General features: G+C 33.9%; 1 protein-coding gene across 5 annotated transcripts in view; it reads left to right on the top strand.

Moving 5' to 3' along the window:
• The window catches only part of Ccdc91 (coiled-coil domain containing 91), a 347,069-nt gene extending 329,385 nt beyond the window's left edge, over window positions 1–17,684 (top strand). For all 5 annotated transcript variants that reach the window (XM_074083034.1, XM_074083030.1, XM_074083031.1 and 2 more), the window contains one exon: window positions 16,625–17,684. In XM_074083034.1, coding sequence (XP_073939135.1) covers window positions 16,625–16,735 — 111 coding nt within the window. In that variant the 3' untranslated portion in view covers window positions 16,736–17,684. The remainder of the gene's footprint in view (window positions 1–16,624) is intronic.
• The last annotated feature ends 1,912 nt before the right edge of the window (window positions 17,685–19,596 follow it).

Here is a 19,596-nt window from a genome sequence, read left to right as displayed (position 1 = left end):
ACACATTTCAGAGAGGTTTCAATATACCATTAACTTAGTCTTCTAGTTTAACCAAGCACAGAATTAGCAAGCCCTTAAAGAAACTAGGATAGAGTGGTCAGCACAATAAATAGATCTAATGAACTTTGGGAAATGAACAAATTTCAATAAATGAGAACTTAAGGTGCCATACTAAGAATCTTCATAAATTTTTCTAATTTGTTATAATTTCCAAGAGTATATAATCTTCAAAAAATTCTGTAAATTATTGACTTACTGATTCTGTTATATTCTCCTGTTCATGTTGATCGTGTCTGTGAACTAGAAAAATAAAGGCAATCTGCTGTCCATTAAGTGGTACAAACTATGTGATACTGTATTTCATTAACAAAGTATGTCAAGTTTAGAGTGCCATGACTAGGATAGAGTATTTTAGAAAGTAATTTGTAGCTTCTTTAATTATTTTATCTTCTTTGTACACATTATTTTAGAAGGAAAAAGTATTGGTTCACTTCTGAAATTTTTTTTAAATTCAGTATTTTTCTAAAAGTACAATTGCTAGAATAAAGTTAGCTCTTCTACTTTTTGTTCCTTATTCAATAAATTCAGCAAACATTTAATCAGTCCCACTATATGCCAGGTTGTACCCTAGACCTTGGAATTGTAGAAGTAAATAGACCAGATGATATGTTGGGGTAGTAAATGCCATGTCGAAGGAGCAGGGTAATGAGTTAGTGATGCAGATTAAGGAGAATGGTGCTGTTTTAGAAAAGTAGGCCTCAGACATTAACTAGAGATTAACTGAGTTGGCATTTAAGAAGAGACTTGAATGTAGAGAGTGACCAAGTCATGCAGCTATCTAGAAAAATACTCCAGACAAAGGGAACACAAGTAGAAAGGCATGATGTAGAAGTCAGCCTTTGAGAAAAGGCAAGGAAGACACAGTATGGCTAGAGCAAAATAACTCTTAGGAGACGAAGTAAAAAAAAATGTGATAGGAAGGAAAGCGAGAAGATGACTTAGTGGTGGTCTCAATATCTTTATCAGATATTGCTGTGTGTCTAATAAAATGTGGACTTAAAATTCAGCAGCCTTTATTTAATATATCTGAGTCTGTACTGAAGGGACTCAAGAAGAGATCAGTAGATTTATCATCATAACAGTTATTTTTTATTTTGATATATTAAAATATATAGTAATATAATAATATATATTAATATATATGTATATAGCTATACATATATATTTCAAATATATAAGCTAGAATGATCAGTATGAATTTTATGCCTAAGATATAAGATTTTTTAATAAGAGGGCCAGAGGGATGAATTCAAAAATTTAAGAGAGAAGGAACAATGTAAAAATTCTAGATTTTTAAAAATAATAAGTTTCTATAGTTTAAAAATGGTTGATACCTATGAAAGGTATACACAGAACACATGTAAAAGAGCAGCTGCTCTAGTTTATATGTCAACAGGCACAATATACTGGCAATTACATGCTTTATAACCATTAAACTTAAGAGCAAAAAGTTAAATGTCAAGTTAAAAGTTGTGGGATATAAAAGACCTAAATAGTTGAAGACCATTGCATTAAACCAATTTGAAAAAAAATCAGAGATTTATAATACACTGACATGTAGGTTAATTTTTTCTGTTTCCTATTACATAAGTGTGCCTACCTTTAAACTTTATGAACCATGAAAAGTGGGTATCATTGGCATTATGCTGATCTAGGAAAACAATATTGGGATGGCCCACTATGAGTTCTGTTTGAACTCCTCAAAGCACCCAAATGGTTTGCATTCATTCACTTAGTAAATCTTTATTAAATACCTATCAGGAAAATACTATTATTATTCTTTCCTTGCAGTATACCAATTTGGACCCTATTTCGTTATGGTGGCCTGTATTTAATCTAAGAATTACATCAGCACATTTCTTTCACATTCATAAATTATGCTTAATTTATAAGCAAAGAACATGCCTACATGAGGCTTTAATCAAGATACTTACTTTTAGTGATAGCATAATTTAATTTTAAAATATTTTCACTGAATCTCTCTTTGACTTTTTTGAGATTTGTATAATTTCACATAGTTCATTCATAGTCAAGATCAGACACCTGCACTCTTAATTAGGAGTGAGTTTCCAAAGTAAATAACCCTTATTTTTACATTAAATTTATTCGTTTCATTTTCTGTCAATGGTTTGCTTGCCTATAAAATCTATACTATCTTTTGAATATTTCCTTCTGGACTGATTTTTATAGGTTTTTATCTGTTTTCAAGTAATTTTACCAAAAAGTCACACTTAAAGTATTTGTTATTGGTATAGTTTTAATATTTGAATTATAATTACATTATAATGTAATTAATTATAATTATATATACATTTAATGACAAATGTATTTTTCAACTTTACTTTTCCTCTTTTGACCTGGCAAAAGTAATTTTGATATATATGTAATTTAACAGTAAATGATCCTCCTTGTAAGAATTCAATTATATAGAAAATATAGTTTTCTGTCCCCCCTACTCCTTATCTTTTTTTTGTAGAAAATATCTGAATAAGAGTCAGGTTTTAAATGTTGCTTTGCTATGGTTTTTTTTTTTCAAGCTTTATTCAAAAGTTGTTTCCTTAGCTTTTCCTATAATTTTACTATTTGACTTGGGCAACATAAGCACTTTATAGTCTTTATGTATGAATGTTTCAGGTTAATTTTCTAATCAAATGTTTTTGTCCAAAAATATTTTCCTATAACTTTATATTTTTAGGAGCTGAACAGTCTTACTGTATTATTTATTCTTCTTATACAACTTAAAGTTTATTTTAAAAAGATAACCTCCTCATGAATATTATTTTCATTTAGTCTTCATCTTCTATCATAAAGTCGTATATGTTAGTGTGTTAGTATGCATTTAGGCTTTGGAGCAAGGAACTTACATGCTATAAATATGGTTTTACTACTGATTCTCAGGCATAGGACTCTTTGATATTTTAATTTCCTCATCTATAAAATAAGAATAAGGGTTATAATTTATGCTTTCCATTCAACCTTTGAAAACAGTAAATGCAGCAAATGAACCTGGTGAAATAAAGGAAGGAATGCTGAGTCTTAATGTAAGTGTGTACACCACTTTTTGTGAAGTGACCGTTACAACTCAGTGGCTTTTTCAATATAAGAAACCTTGTGAAGTAATCAACAAAGAGTAGCATACAGTCCCATGAGGCAAAGAAATGCCAGCCAGCTTTTTTTTATTTCTGGGACTTCATCCCACTATTTGATGATAAAATCAAGAATTTGTGATTTTTGTTTCTGCATACAGGATACATATAGAAATTATTCCTGACACTTGGCGAAGGCTTCATCCTTCTATGATCTTAACTGAGCAAAAGCCACATGTCCTCACTGTGGCTCAAAACGCCTTTAAAATTAATTGGTACCAGATTGGCACTTTTTCGGTAAACCTGGCTTCAAGGCTACATTTGAGGGCTACTGCAGGGATCTCAGAGGTCAACAGTAGTGTGGTGACCTTTCTGTCCAAGTGGTATTCCTTTTCACCTGTCCCATCCACACAAGACTGGAGACTGACTTCATTTTTATCTAAACCTCTTCTTTCACTAAAAGACTACTGTAAATTCAGTGTAAGAGCACTACAAATAAACTTTGTATGCTTTGGCTAATGGATTTTCATAAGAAACAGGTAGGTCCTCCAAGCGTTCAGAGAATATGATTAGATTTGCAGTTTGGCAGGCTTACACTGAACAGATTTTTAATATATGCCATTCTGTGTAATATATAATATCTTGGTATTTCCGAAAGACATTAAGCACTATCGTGTCTTTTATTTAGAGAAATCTGGAAATATTATCCGTGAAATTATCTTTATTTTTCATCTAAGCATAATGACACCTATATAGTAAATGACACAAGTCATTCGGGTAAATCATACCCATGGAATTTCTACATGATAATAGTCCGCATTTGATTTACCACACACAATTTAGATTACTTGATCCTTCCATTCCCTTGCATTATGTCATTTGTTTACATGAAAACATAGAAGAGTTTCATTCACTGCATTGTCTTCATTAATTAGATCCTCAGAGAGCAAACTATACAGCAGGGAAAAGGCAGATAACTTGTGATTGATCGTGGCCAATTTATATGGTATTTTAGTGCCATCCCAATTGCACTGTGCAATTATTCTCGTCCTCCCTTTATTAATCTCATTTCCTAGCTCTAATACATTACAGAGATGCTTAGTAAAGATAGGTTATAAAAAATTTTAAATAGTTTTGGGCTGGGATGTAGCTCCGTGGTACAGCACTGGCCTAGCATGTGTGAGGCCCTGGGTTCGATCCCAGCACCAAAAATAGAAAAGACAAAAAAAAAATTATTTTAAGAAGTTTTTGCCAAATTTTCTTCTGAATCTTTCCCAGCTATATTTTTTAACATTACTACATTGTCCCATTTTTAGAAGAGCCATTTAGCATTTCCTGAGGGATGACATAGGATTAATTTTTATCTTAGTGAGAGAAGTATCATATATGATTAAAAGTGTAAGTTAAGTCAGACTTCCTGGATTCAAACTGAGCTTGGCTATTAAAGTGTAAACTTAGCAGGTACTTTAACCTCTCTGAGTCATGATTTGTTCATCACTAGAATGGAAATAAAAATACTGTATACTTTATGTAGGATTTTTTGAGAACTAAATAAGTTAGTACTAAATGAGTGCTTAGAACATTGCCTGGAATATAAAAATCTCACTTCTAGTGTTAGCTCTCAGTGCTGTTATTACTACTGGGATAAGTTTTCCTGACTGTGTGGTTCCAACCAGAATATCTTTAGTTCTACCCATTCTGTCTTAAAATGTTTGTTAAGTTAAATATCTCTTTGTTTCAAAGAGATTTGTAGCAACTTAAACAATATGCACTGTTAAAAACCATAGTGAATAGAAAACAAGCGTCAAATAATTACAGTGACACTGATAGAGATTCTGTATGAATAGATTTATGCCCCAAGGTGCTGTCTTCTTACCAAGGTTGTCCTGCAAATCAGCCTGAAGTTTCCTGGGACAGAACTCCTATCACATTTTATCCATGATGTTCATAATTTTAAGTTAATTAGGAACATTAAGTTTCTTTCCAGATTTCAGCTAAACTTGTTTATTAGGACACAATTCCATTGCTATACTTTTAAATCCATCTCCATTACATATTTTAAAACATTTCAGGCATTTTTTTTTCTGTTTCACCCTTCTAGCTTATAACTGCAAATGCTCTATGTAACAGAGAAAAAGGTGGGGGGGTGGGTTTTCTAGCATCAGCATAACCTAATTCTACTACAATTATTTTATTTTTACTTTTTGCTGTTCACAGACTCTTCTTAGGAAATTATGTTCCATGGGTTATTGTTCAGCCCTCAAATTAAAATTTCCAACTGTCCAGAAATTTCAGTCTTACTCATTTAACATTTTGAGTGTGTTATCAAAATCTTGAACTTATAATATAAAAGCTAAATACTTCATTTCTGTTGTAATAGCAAATATTCACAGTGTAAACTTGGCACCTTTAACCTTTGGCATTTCTATTTGCCTCCTTGTAACAGAAACTAAAAATGGCATAAGCAATCCTTGAAGTGAGCAGTTCAAAGCTAGTACAGAGACTGAACAAAGTCATGAAGGATTCAGAGCTTTTTGTCCTAGCACTTCTTAACATCCTTACACTGAGTTACATCATTAAAGCTAAAATGTGCCTGCCAGAGTTCCAGCAATCACATTTGTGGTGTAGGGGGAAGGAGTTGCCATCCAATAATTTCTCGTACTCCTTCAGCTATTCTTAGGAATGATGATGTGAGAATTAGAGTGGGAACTCTGTTGGCAAGGAGAAACCAAGAATGTATGTTAGAGAGGCATCTATCAGGCTTTTCCATAATCCCTGACTTTTTGGTAGGTGATTAGTATTAGTTTATTTTCTTTATCTTCTATTTGAGCAGGTGCCATTGCCAGTTTTAGGCAATAACATTCAAGTTTAGCTTTCTTAAGTGGAAACAAACCTCCTTCACTTGTGTACCAGAAGAAATCTTAGACTTTTCTTCCATTCCTATATCCAGCTGGGAGGCAGCAAGGATTTTAAGAGGGCTGACAGAGAGAATGTTTTCCCACTTGGTTCCCTCAGTTGGATAAATCTGTTTTAAAATGGGCCTGGCAGATGGTATTGTTTTCTCAATACCATAAAGATCCAGAAAATGAGGAAAGGAAGCCCTATTTATTTAAAAAGGGAAAAAAATCTATTCACAAGAACTTCCATTTGATTAAATGGCACTTTCTTTCAGTGGTTCAATTTTGGATGCTAAGATTTCAATTCCTAATGGGAACCAGGTATGCATCCCAGCTATGGAGCAGCTTTGCCTTGTGTACTTAGCAATTTTACCAGTAGTGGAAATGTGAAAGTCAGCAAGCCATTGTCCAAGCTGGATGGGTTGAGTACCAGGCTGTGTGAATGTTTCACTTTCTTCCATCGTGAATCTGGAGGGAAGTATTACAGTGCTTTTATATATTGCCACTGAGGCAATCATTGCTTCTAAGGTAGTAATTTCGTAGATGATATAGTTAATGTGCTAGTTTTTCTTTAAATGTTTTTTTTTGGGTTTTCAAGGAATCATTTGCATTTAGTGTAAAGAAGTCTACCAAATATACTCTTTATGAAGAGAAGATAATTACCTGGTTTAATGGTTGCATCTACAGGGTTTTTGGCATCCTGACAGGTTTTTGCACTAGTGTAATGCAACACAAAAGCCCTTGCATATTTATAGTAAAATATAACTGTGCCAAGGCCCCCAGTCATAACTAATGTTCTTATCTAAAAAGGCAGGGTAGTCTTATGGTTTTATGGAATAAGTTTGGATGTCATAAACACCTGGATTTAAGTCCCAAACCTGCTACTAGGGCAAGTCATAACCTCTCTAAGCCCAATGCTATCATTCATACAGTTATCTAGAGAACAAAAGTATGACAGTACTGGCAAAGTTTCTCAATGACACCCTGTTCTGTGTAATCCCCAGACCTTGAGTCTGAACTGGACAGAGTGAGACTGTGTTATAAGAAGATTATGGCTTCTATCTTGGGTGATCTCTTGCTTTCTTCATATACTCTTATTTTCTCTTGGACTGCTTGCTATGCTACATTATGAGACAGTCTTGTAGAAAGGCTCGCTAGGAATGTGTGTGTGTGTGTGTGTGTGTGTGTGTGTGTGTGTGTGTGTGTGTGTGTTTTGAGGCCTATCCACCACGGAGAAATCTTAGAGGTAAGTTCTTCCCCAGTCGAACTTGGAGATGATTCCTACAAGTTGGCTATATATATCATCAGTAAGAAAGTATGAGTCAGAGGCTCTCCAGTAAGCAGTGTCCAGTTTCCTGACCTACAGAAACTATGAGGCAATAAATATTGGTAGCTTTTGTTTTAAGCCATGAGATTTTGAGGTGATTGGTTACACAGCAATAGTTAAATTAATACAACACAGTGAGAGGTCCACCTGTGTGTAGCAGGTAACAAGCACTACCAATCAGAGTATGAACACTTCTCCAAAGAAGAAAAGATCATACAGAGTCCAGCTGTCCTAGATTATTATTCATCATGTTCGACATGTTCTGCTTAAAACAAAAGCTACCAATATTTATTGCCTCATAGTTTTTAATATTTGTGTGTGAAGAGCTCACAAATAAGACTTATAGACACTCTCTTGCTTGTTTTAGTAGATTAAAACAAATAAGGTATTCCATGTGTTTTAAATTCTCAGTTATTTGAGAATTTAAATGTGTTTTAAATTCTCAGTTATTTGAGAATTTAAAGATACTCCTTGAATGTTGTCAGAATTAAAAGTTATAATCAGAATTACAACAGAGGTAATGTAATTCTTCTTCAAAATAAGATTAAATTTAAATTGCCAAAAGTCAAAACAAAAGGAGAAATGAGTAGTAATTGGCACATATTTTTTAGGTTAGCACACAGTAGGATTTCTAAAATCTTCGAAGGTTCAGATGATAAAAATACAGTAAGAATTTGTGTTTGTTACTTGAATGCTTTGACCAATATGTATTTAGGATCTCTACATAGATTATATTTACAGACTGTCATCTTACAGATTATAATATTTATACTATATCATGACCTTGAAAAAAATATAACAGAAAAAGTTACTCATGGTTTGGAAGCACATAACAAATTAGAAACTTTATATGAGATACCATTTTAAAATAAGTTAGTCTCTGTTGCCAAAATCAATCTTATATTTGAAATAAATTCTTGCAGTTCATCTCTAGAAAGTAGGACATAAAACTTGTTTATTAATAGGTGAATATAGCATAAGCTAGAACTTCTGTGCAACTGTTTACATTTCTTCCAACTCTGCTTATTTGTACAATTCTCTGACTTTGTGGTATTCTTTTTTTAGTTGTTTTGGACACTTCTTTGGAAGTGGTCGGAATTAGGAGTAAGACAGGTATAACCAGAATTATTCTCTTTTCAAATTAATTAAGCTTCATATAGGGAAGCGTGAACAAGAAAGGATGGTTGTTGCCCACTCTCTTCACTCACCCACAGGGGATCCTCACCTGGCCAACTGCTGCTCCAGTTGTAAAATAAAGGAAGATTGTGTTTCATGGCAGTATGTCTACACATTAGTCTGGACTACATGTTCATTTGTTCTGCCCAGATGATTTAGTGATGAACAAAAATGAGTATTCCCATATCCCAGTGGAATAGTTTGGGATAAAAGGGCAAAACCACCCAAATATGTAGAACTTACTTTAGATGGTTCAAAAAGAATTTATTTAGCCTGAGACATCTTAAAACAAAACAAAAAAGTCCTTCAGTTGTGGCCAATTGGGTTTAAGTCTCTTTATACTTGTTTTTCATTTACTCTGAAAGAGCATCTGTAACTCATCTTGTACACACTGGAAAGTTAAACAGCTTCTTTATATGGTGACATTTTTGAACTATCTAAATAAATGTGAAATATACTTTAAAATTGTGAACTATGTTCAAACACATAGGAGATATGAACTCTAAATTGAAGGTGTTCATGGAACATGTATGATGGCCTGTGAATGTTCTGCTGAAGAGGTTCAGCCCAAATATTCTGAGGTTCAAGGTTGAAGGAAAAGCCACTGCCTTCGTACAGACCATTTCCCAGGCAATATTGACTCTTTTAGAGTCTGAGTTATTTTAAACATGTATTTTATGAGCACTAACTATCCTGAAGTTGACTCAACTTTCTTCCAACATGATTTTCAGTAATGGCATGGTTATATTCCCAGAGAGGACATTACATGACTAACCTTCAGCTTTATATACAATTAGCCCTCTCACATCAAATCTACTTATATGAAAATATAAAGAAAAGTGTTAAAAGATAAAAACGTGGTAAACATACCAGTGATAAAATAGATACTAGAGAATTAATGCAACCAGTAATATTACAGGTGAATCTCAATTTTCTTAAGCTTTGATGATGAGAAACAGATATTAAGGATACAAGAGAAAGTGAAGGATGGCAGTATTTAAAATGTTGAAATGTCACAATAAAAATAACCACCACTCAAGTACAACCTGGTCCTCTTCAGGTTTATCACCAGTTATGTGAAGACTTTATATAACAAACCACACCATTACTATTATATGTGCATATTAAATTTTAAAATCCATCACAACCTACTTTCTTCATGTCTATATCAAGATAGGGAGAGATTCTATTATCTCTTCCAGATCAGTTTTGCACTTTTCTTGCCACAGTACTGGTACTTTAGAGGTGAGTCTCATATTATCCATTGTCACAACCTTAGGCCACAGAATCAACATATAGAGGGATTCTTGAGCAACTAAACTCAGTTTGACACATTTAAGTGCTTCATAAAGAAGGTGGGTTTGTTTGTTTGTTTGTTTTGTGATACTAGCATTCAAACTCAGAGCTTCATGCATGATAGGCAAACATTCAACCTCTGAGCTACACCCCTAGCCCTAGAATTGGATTTTTTAAAGTATAGGACACATTTGTAAATATAAAATTTTCTCTTAATCTGAAAGAGCATCAATTTCTCAAACTGTAGAATATGAAAATTCAACTGAGCAGTCTCCAAATCTCCATGGTTGCTTGTAATTAAACAGAAAACTGAACCAGTGTTGATCTCCCTATGTTTCCAAGTTGTTTGGAGTCTAGAAGAGATCTCAATAGAAATTGATTTGTAGATTAGTTTCCATAATATGTTTTATACACATATGCACCAATGATTCTAAGGTTTAAAAAGTGTGGGGAGCATTATCTATACTACATTTTGGGGATTCACAATGCTCATTAGCACAGAGACTCTGAGAAGTTTTATTTGAAAAAGGAATATCTTTTAAGTTTTACATTCCCAAAACTTACTTAGCCAAAGACCCTCAGAAAGAAAACAGATACACTCTGTGCAAAAATAGTATTTTGTAAAGCACACTATAAGAAACACTATCCTGATATATAAGGACCTTGATGTAGAAAATAATTGTATTCTTTTTCTATGGCTGCTGTAACAATTTACAACTTGTAGCTTAAATCAAGAGAAATTCTCACATTTCTGGAGATAAGTCCTAAATTGAAATATCAGCAGGGCCTTTCTGTCACTGAAAACTCTGGGGACAATCTGGTCCATGTCTCTAGTCACAGCTTCTGGTCATAGCTTCTAGTGACATCTGGCAATCTTTGTCATTTCATTGCTTGTGAATGCATCACTCCAATTTTTGCTGCTTCACATGACTTCCTCCACTGTGACTCTGTCTCTGTGTCTCCTGTTATAAAGACCCCAGTAAATGGACTTAGAGACCACTCTAATCCATTATGAACTCATTTTAACTTATACTTACATCTGTCATGACCCTCTTCCCAAATAAGGTCACATTCACAAATGTGGAGAGATGCACTTGAACATGCCTTCTGGAGGACATGCTTCAGCCATTACAATAATTATCTGTTGAACCTCTTATCCCACAGCTTCTCCATATACCACGTGTAAGACTACCCAGGACTTAGTCCTAACTTTTTCTCTTCTGCCTATATTCATTCCCCTAAAATTTTTACCTGTGTTTTATTTATGCAGATGCTTTCCAAATCTGTAAGACAATCCTGATCTCACCCCTGAATTGCAGACTCTTGCATCCAATAATTGTAACATGTCTAATGGGATAAAGAAGTCTGTCATCTCCAAAACAAAACTCAATTTTTCCTCTGGCCAAGTCAGTCTTGATCCAGTATATAAAGTCTCAGGAAGTGGTATCATAATGCTAAGAATTGCCCTATATCTCTTTCCTTTTCTCCTGTACTTTTAATCTGTTTGCAGTTCAAGTTGGTCCTATCTGAAAATATATCCTAAGTCTGACCTGCTCCTAAGCCTCCACTGTCATCAGTCCAATCAAATGTGTGGTCTGATCAAACCCTCCTAACTGGGTTTTTCTCCTTCTGTGTTTAAGCCCTGCATGCTCTAGTCACTTTCTCCTCCTCTGATCCTCTCTCCTGTCTCCCCATGTTCTTCTTGCTCTAGTCTTACCGAATTTCTTCCCACTGTGCCATCAAACCAAATCTGAACCACTTTGGGACTTTTCCCTTTTTATTTGCCTTGAAATTCTTTCCTGACACTGTTTACATGTCTCATTTCTTCTTTAAAATCTCTTACCTAACTTCTCCAAGTGGTCTCTAATCACGCTACCCCTCCACATCTGTTTATCCTTTTACCCTACCTGGTTACTTTTAATAGCATCGATCTCCACCTGAAAAGTATAAATTTGTCTCCTTAAACTAAATTATAAATCCTTTAAGAGCAGAGACTACAAAAGCAGATACATAGTGTTATTTTATTTACCACTAGATGTCTAGTACCTGAACATTGCCTGGCACATAGTACATGCAAAATAAACACTGAACAAATAAGTGGGTGAATAAAATCAAATTTTCTCCACTACATTCGAGACTCTTCAGTGCCTCTAAACAATTCTTTGTTTTCACTAATTTGTTTTTTCTTGAAATTCTTCCATTGCATTTCTATGGAAATGCTCTCAACCCTCTGAGCCTTGTCAAGTCCACTCGTGGTTCTGTCCTGCATTGTCCCACTATGCCCTCTTCTCTTCTCTGATCTTCCATTAGATCTAAGTTTTACGTGTTTTCACCTAGTTGTTCTTCGTTGCATGTGTGTGTCTCCAAGAAATTCATAAACCTCTTAAACATTACAGACATTTTTTCCCAGGCATCACAGAAGTAATGCACAAATATGGGAAGCCTTGCAATGTATGCACATAGGAATAAATGAATAAAGAAAAAAAAGACTGAGTTTGGAAAAAAACAAATATGGGAAGCCTTGAATTTTTATTGAATGATTAACTGATTAACTCAGTTTCAAAATGTGTAAATAAATCTACAGCTTGCGTACATGTGTTTGTTGTGAACAAGAAGAATGTGTAATAAAGTCAGTAAAAAGAAAGGCATTCATATCCACATAGTGTTAAAAGGACAGCACTGTAATCACAAGGGGCTGAAGAACTATTTCATTTCTCATTAGAAGGTAAATAATTCTTCTTACCTAAGATGATGTTAACTAGAAAATCTGCCTGTGTACTTCAGTTCTGGAACATCATATTTGACCTTTCTTTAATGCCCATGAAAGAGCTTCTTAGTCAGTGTGAGTCCATAAACATATTATTACTGATAACATTTGTGTGACTCGCTTTCCATCAGTGCATTTACCTGATAATCTATTCTAGAGTTTTTGAAAGTTGAGATAAGAAATTTAAAATATGCAAGAGTATAATTTGGAAAAGTTAGCATTGATAAAGATAGATCTAATATTTTCACGTTTCTTATATTTTGTCAGTAGAAACCACCCAAAATATTGAAAGCACCATTACTACTGAGTATGTTGTATATAGGAACTGTGTGCATATATTCATTTATTTAAAAAGTAATGTATCTGGTGTTTGGGGATGTGAACAATGTTTTTAATGAACAGTCTCATTAAAATAAGCCACATTTGTTTGTAATTGACTTTGAATGTTGGTCTGCGGGCCAGTATAAGTTTACCATCTTTCATGTTGCATTTTCATGACTAGGAAACAAAAGCTTAAGGACAAAATGTGTCATTTTTCTTTTTCTTCTGGTATGGGGTGAAACACTTAATGGGAAGGTGAGTCTAATGGATGGAATTACTGGAAAGTAATTCTAAAGCTTTCTAAAATTAGCAACTTTCAACAAGTAGTATGTTTCTAAATGACTTTTAGCAGTAGTCCAAGAAACTGAAGAGATAATAGTGGTTGGTTATAAAGTCAAGGAACCTATTTCAGGAACCTCAGAATTTCCAGACTTTTCTCAAATATCTATCAAGGCTGAATAGAAGGTAAAACAATGAAAAATGGGAGGGAAAACAAAGCAAGTAGAGCTACACTCATGAAGAAGCAGTAAACCCCATATCCAAAAGTACTTGCCACCACTACTCTGGATATACTGCTTGCCAGCATTGTGTCACAGAATGTAAGTCTTGGTTTACTTTGAAATGAAAGCCACAAATACAGAACTAAGTCCCATTCCTCAAGGGGCAGGAAAGTTGAATATTTTGCCAGAATTCTTCTTGCTTCAATAAAGGATAATAAGGTCATGCCTAATAAAACAGAAACTGTTGAAATTCAGGAATTAGCCAAGAACATCAATTTGATGTACTTATTTCACAGAGAAGAATTCAATATCCTTATAAGAGAGAGGCCATACATGTTCCTTCTCAGACATCATCTCATATACCATGTCAGGAAGGATGTACTAAATTGGAAGCTCAGTTCTGTGATAGCTCAATTCCTGTCTTCTTCCAAAGAAAGTGTCTGTGTCACCTTATTGCTCCTTAAGGTGTTGAGCTCCTGTTTATTTAATGAATTCTTACCTTCAGAGAGTTCTGGGGAGGTTCAGTGAAAGATGTGAAATGAGCCTTGGCAGCTTTCTGAAACCAAAACCAGAGTGTACATCATCCTATAGACTGTAATTCCAGGGTGACTTAACACAAGCCAGAGAAAAGAAGGAATTGGTATATTTAAATAGAAACCTGTCACACTTTTTTTGTCATTATGCATGTCCTTGTCTTTAAAGAATACTCATTTTGAATGCATAAATCTAGATTACTTGTGCAGCAATTACAGGCTGAATGCTAGTTTATACACTGTGAGTTTGTGCTTTATGTAAATCTGTAAAAGATAGAAGTTTCTCTTGTATCCAACACCCACAGATTAGAAGATGTGAAGTCAAATTGTTTTTACTGGAACACTTAAGTGTTCTGAGGGCTTTCTGGACATTTCTGAATAGTTCGAGCACATATATGAGCATAATAGTAACACAAACACCCACGAAACTACTTCCAAATGGAATCCAGAGGTCTCATCCTGCCTGAATCCACCCTCCAAATACAACTCTCCTCACATTTGACTGCATTGTTTCTTCATCTTATAAAGAAATGCTTCCATTCCTATGTATATAGCTCAAAATAATATAATTCTGAGCTTTATGTGCTTTTTCTTTGCTTTATGAAAAAAATATTAAAAGATTTTCGGTAGTCTGGTCACTTCCTTTAAAAATTCAATTTTGCTACAAGTGTCTGTTAATTCACATTTTATTGTGGAAATAAATTGTTCACAGAAATAGCATAATTTAGGGGTTCAAATCCAGGGCTTTGCACATGCTAGCCCACTGCTATGCCACCAAGCTGTTTCCCCAACCCTGGGACTAAATATTTTTTAAAGCCTATTTTTAAATTCTGAAACATTCACAAGGAGATAAAGTCACTGGGGCATATACTAGAACTGAGTGTTGGGACACTCCACTGCTTGAATTTTGACCAAGTACAGAATAATGTTTAGATTGTCATCTGTTTAGAGTATATTAAAATGAAATTTTACAATTCCATCTCTTGGCTGAGCATGGTACACATACTTGTAATCCCTGCGACTCAGGAGGCATAAGTTGGAGGATTATGGTTCAGGGCTGGCCCTGAGCAAAAATCAAGACCCTGTCTGAAAAACAGCTGAAACAGAAAAGGGCTGGGAGTGTGGCTAAAGTGATAGAGCACCTGCCTAGCAAGCACATGGCCCAGAATTCAAAACCTCAGTACTGGTAAAACCCAACAGTTATAAAAATTAAAATCCCACCTTTTCTAATTTCTCACAATTTCCTTTAATTTAGGTTGAACATGTTTTCACTCTTAACATTAAAAGTGCTTCTGTCATTTCCTAGTAGACTTCCTTGCTCTATCACAGCAAAATGTTTCAGTGTCTGACATGTCATACCCTTCTGTAAATGCTAGGGATGTAGTACTTAGTAAGACAGACCAAATCTATGTTCACCTGGACTTACATTTCAGGGATTCTCTTGTTTTTAAGAGACTCCTGTAAACAGAAGGAATGTATGTACTTGAAGGCATCATGTGATTAAGGAAGAAGGGAAAAGGATAAGCAGAAATCCTATTTCTATACATAGATTAAAATATCAGAATACTAGATTTGAAGAGAGTCTTAGTTTTGTCCAATCCTTGTATCTGATCATTTTTCTAAATATATAATAACTCTTAGGTATTTCTTTAATCTTTCCAGCATTTTCAGTCATCTTGAATTTCAGTGATTCATATACTTCATATCAAAGTGTAATTTAACAGAGACCTTTTACTTGGATTTGTCTTTTTTATTGCAAGGAGGATTATATCTGTCTCCTTTCACTATAAATATGACAGGCATATGCTGTGAAATGGAATTTATTTGGCTCTCTTCTGAATTCCTCCATTCTGTACTCTTTAAGCAATGTTGTTACTGATTGCTTATTTTTATATCATCTGAAAGTTTGAGGGGGGAGCATAAGAAAAACTTTTCTCCATGTATCCAGCAATCTTTATCAAGTTATTATATATATATGTAATATATATATGTAATATATATATGTGTAATATATATATATGTAATATATATATGTGTAATATATATATATGTAATATATATATATAACACAAATAACTTTTCTTACTTAAACCTATTTTATTCACTGTATTATTTTATTATCAATACATTAAAACAATCCTAATAAAAAATCTCTGCTGTCATAGAAGGAACATGTCAAATAAGTTTCAGCATTATCAGAATTTTTTAAATATACCTTTACCTAAAACTTTATGTAATTTTAGAAACTTAGCGCCTCACATCATTTTTTTCTACTAAACCCTAGACATGATGAAATTATGCTTTTTTCTGTTGTGTATTCTTTTGCACCTATGATGTTTACATGATGCTTACAGATATTTGGTCTATATATTCATTAAGAAACTGCATTTTGTACTCATATTTTCTAAAATTATTTTTACTTAATATATGACATTTCTCCAGTAACTGCATACCAAAATCAGTTATCAAACTTGTAATGGTTATCATCTCATCCTAGGTGATGGGCCAGAAATAATGACTTCATTTTCACATGGTGTAAAGCACTGTTTGATTTCCTAAATCAGCTCATCTGAAAACGTTTTCCTAATGGGTTTCATGGTATCATATTCTTTACATTGCAACTAATACTCTTCTCTTTCCCTGTCTTTAAAAAATCAACAGCTCGATCAAGTCATCCGCCAGAGAAGCCTGTCCAGTTTGGAGCTGTTCCTGTCCTGTGCACAGAAACAGTTAAGTGCTTTAATAGCTACGGAACCAGTTGACATTGAATAAAGAGAACAGGACAAGCTAACCCACACTGGTATCACATAAATCATCAGAACTCTCAAATACATGCCGTGAATTCAAAGATGCTTTTGTTTCTTTCCAACTCCGGAGAATTGATTTCTAGTTCAAGAATAAGCCAAAACAATATTTAAAAGAATTATCAAAGGATCTAATTTATTTTATCTTATTTCCTCCCTTACATTTCATATTATTTTATTAGTAGTATCACAACAAAGTATAATATGACCCCAAACCACTGAAAAGTATCACATTATCAAGTCAATTAAATAAACTTTACAGCCACCAGAGGTAAAAGGGATAAATATCTTTATGATTGTTTCATGATAAGTCTTGATGATATGCTATAATGATGAGACAAAGAGCATGAATTTCATCACCTGTTTATCTGTAACTTGGGTATAAAATACTGATATGATAGAGAATAATTCTTATGTTGCCTAACCTCTTTTCTGCATTTAAATCTATGTATCTTCATTGTGATCTACTGAAAACAAGCAGTACAAATAAGAACACTAAAGATTATACTGTTAATTCAACACTGATTTGAGTTTAACTTGAGTTAAACTCAAGGGGTATATGTGATATATGCTTATTTACTATTTTTGCTCTTCAAACACACCATAAATCAGTAAAGTCATTTCTTCTTTTGAGTTGAACCATAAATTTAATCTCTAGGAAGATAGGATAACTCAGACATTTATAGGAATTCAAATTCAGATATTGGATATATTAAATCTTTTTCTAGTACCTCAGAATGTGCTAATTCATGATCATTGTGCTTCAATATGGAATCATGAGTTTTTAACATCAAAACTAAAATTTCAACAAAATTTATGTATGCAAACATACTGTATTATTTTCTGAACTGTCTTACTTTTATGGGCTTTGTACTTTTCTGGGTTTACTCAGTGTAATAAAAGGAATTCTAAAAGCCTATTTGACTATTTTTATTTCTTTTTTTCCAATTTTTTCCTTCTCTTTAAGATTTTTCTTTTCTTAAACTTCTATACTAATGTATGATGATGTTTTATGAACACCTCCCTTTAAATATTTGCAATATTTACAAAGAATCTTTAACTATTAAAGGCTTCTCAGTTTTCTCTTACATTTAAATAAAAATTAAATCAAGCAAACCATTGACTTGAATTTCAACATGATAAAGAAGAGAAGAGGTTTAAAATTCATAAACAACCTAGTAAAGCAACAGTATTGTTTATTAGTTTTAAATCACTTGGCTCTCTTTACCATCAAATTAAAAGACATGATATTTTACAAGTTACTCTAATGTGACCGAGATGAATATGAAGTATAGAAGCTAGGATCCAGAGACAGTGGAAATGTCAAGGGGCATAACAGTCTGTACCTCTCCTTCACCCTGACCACCATGGTTCTTTTCTTTTTGAATTTGGGGGTCCAGTTTTTCTGTTTACATAAACTAATTGTTGCCTGAAGGAATTTGGAATAAATTAATATCTGTCAGTCTATGAGCATAATAAACAGAGTAATACACTGATTTGGATTGCTGCAATGCTTTCTCCATAGAGACATCCTCAAGATAACTGGGAAGTGTCTTCAGACATAGAATTCTGATGATTTGTGTACATTAATTCTTCTAAACTGAATCAGCTAATAACCTATTTCAATATGTTCAAGTTAAAAATTTCCACAAAGAACTGTATTCCATTTTTGCTCTGGGTATCAAAGGGACAAAGACCATAGATGATCAAGTATGTACTATGATAAAAGTAAGAGTGCCCCCCCCTGGAACGTAAAACAACCATCCTCCCCACCCGAGTCTCAAAGAAAAATAGGCAAACACTTTGTATCTAAAAATTTTCTTGCCTAGTGGACGATTTCCTGAACCCTGTTTCCATATCATTTTCTACTTTAGTGTTTAGCTGAATATAGCACTGTTTTAAAAGACTGAAGGGAGGAAAGTAATTTGGATTTTTTGAATGATGAAACCACCCTTAGACTATGACTAGTATGCTTGAGTAGTACAAAAGTTGTACTTTTCATTAGTAGAAAAGCTCTTTCTCCACCAAAAATGAGTATGTGCTTTGTGCCAAGTATTTTCACATATTATCTCAATCACCTGTGATGTGAATGAGGATAGATGATAGATGGGTATATAGATAGATGATAGATAGATAGATAGATAGATAGATAGATAGATAGATAGATAAATGCACATTTATTAATCAAGTAGACTACATATCTTCTTGTCCATGATGATAGATGGAGTTGGAATTCAACCCTAGGACTTTCAACATGTAGTTCTACTCTTTCTAGTACCCTGTGGGTAAATAGTCTCTCCAAAACAAAATATCTGAAAGTTTCTACCTCAGGTAGTACATTATGTCAGCATTCTAAGAAGAAAAAGCCTTTCTTGTAGACCTTGTGGATATCCTGAAGTTGTGTAAGTATCTCCAACATTCTAATTGGAGATCCTTACACAAGTTATCCAACCAACTCAAGTCTCAGTTTTCTCATTTGTGATGCAGAAATACTGATTTTTACAGACTTTGTGGAAAGTTAAGCCAGTAAACTGTTCCATGTAGTAGATCTTGCTGGTATGTTGCTATCAGTTCACAATAATTCATCCTTCTCTGGGAACTACCCACAAAATTCAGGTGTGATTGGCCACAAGCAAATAGCTGAACTATATTATTCTGCTGCTCTCACCTTTACTGATCCACAGGTGAAGACCTGACCCTAACTGGGCCTCCTGTGAAGTCATATGGTAAGTCAGTTCAACTACCCTAGGGAGACAGATGTGACTGCTGCTTTTCCTTAGACTTAAATTCTAGAATACCTAGATATTCTTCCAATATGTTAGTGCCACT

The sequence above is a fragment of the Castor canadensis genome, chromosome 8, assembly GCF_047511655.1.
Source record: "Castor canadensis chromosome 8, mCasCan1.hap1v2, whole genome shotgun sequence".
NCBI lineage: Eukaryota > Metazoa > Chordata > Mammalia > Rodentia > Castoridae > Castor > Castor canadensis.
Note: the sequence above shows the minus strand (reverse complement) of the source record. Positions and strands in the feature narration are given on the sequence as shown.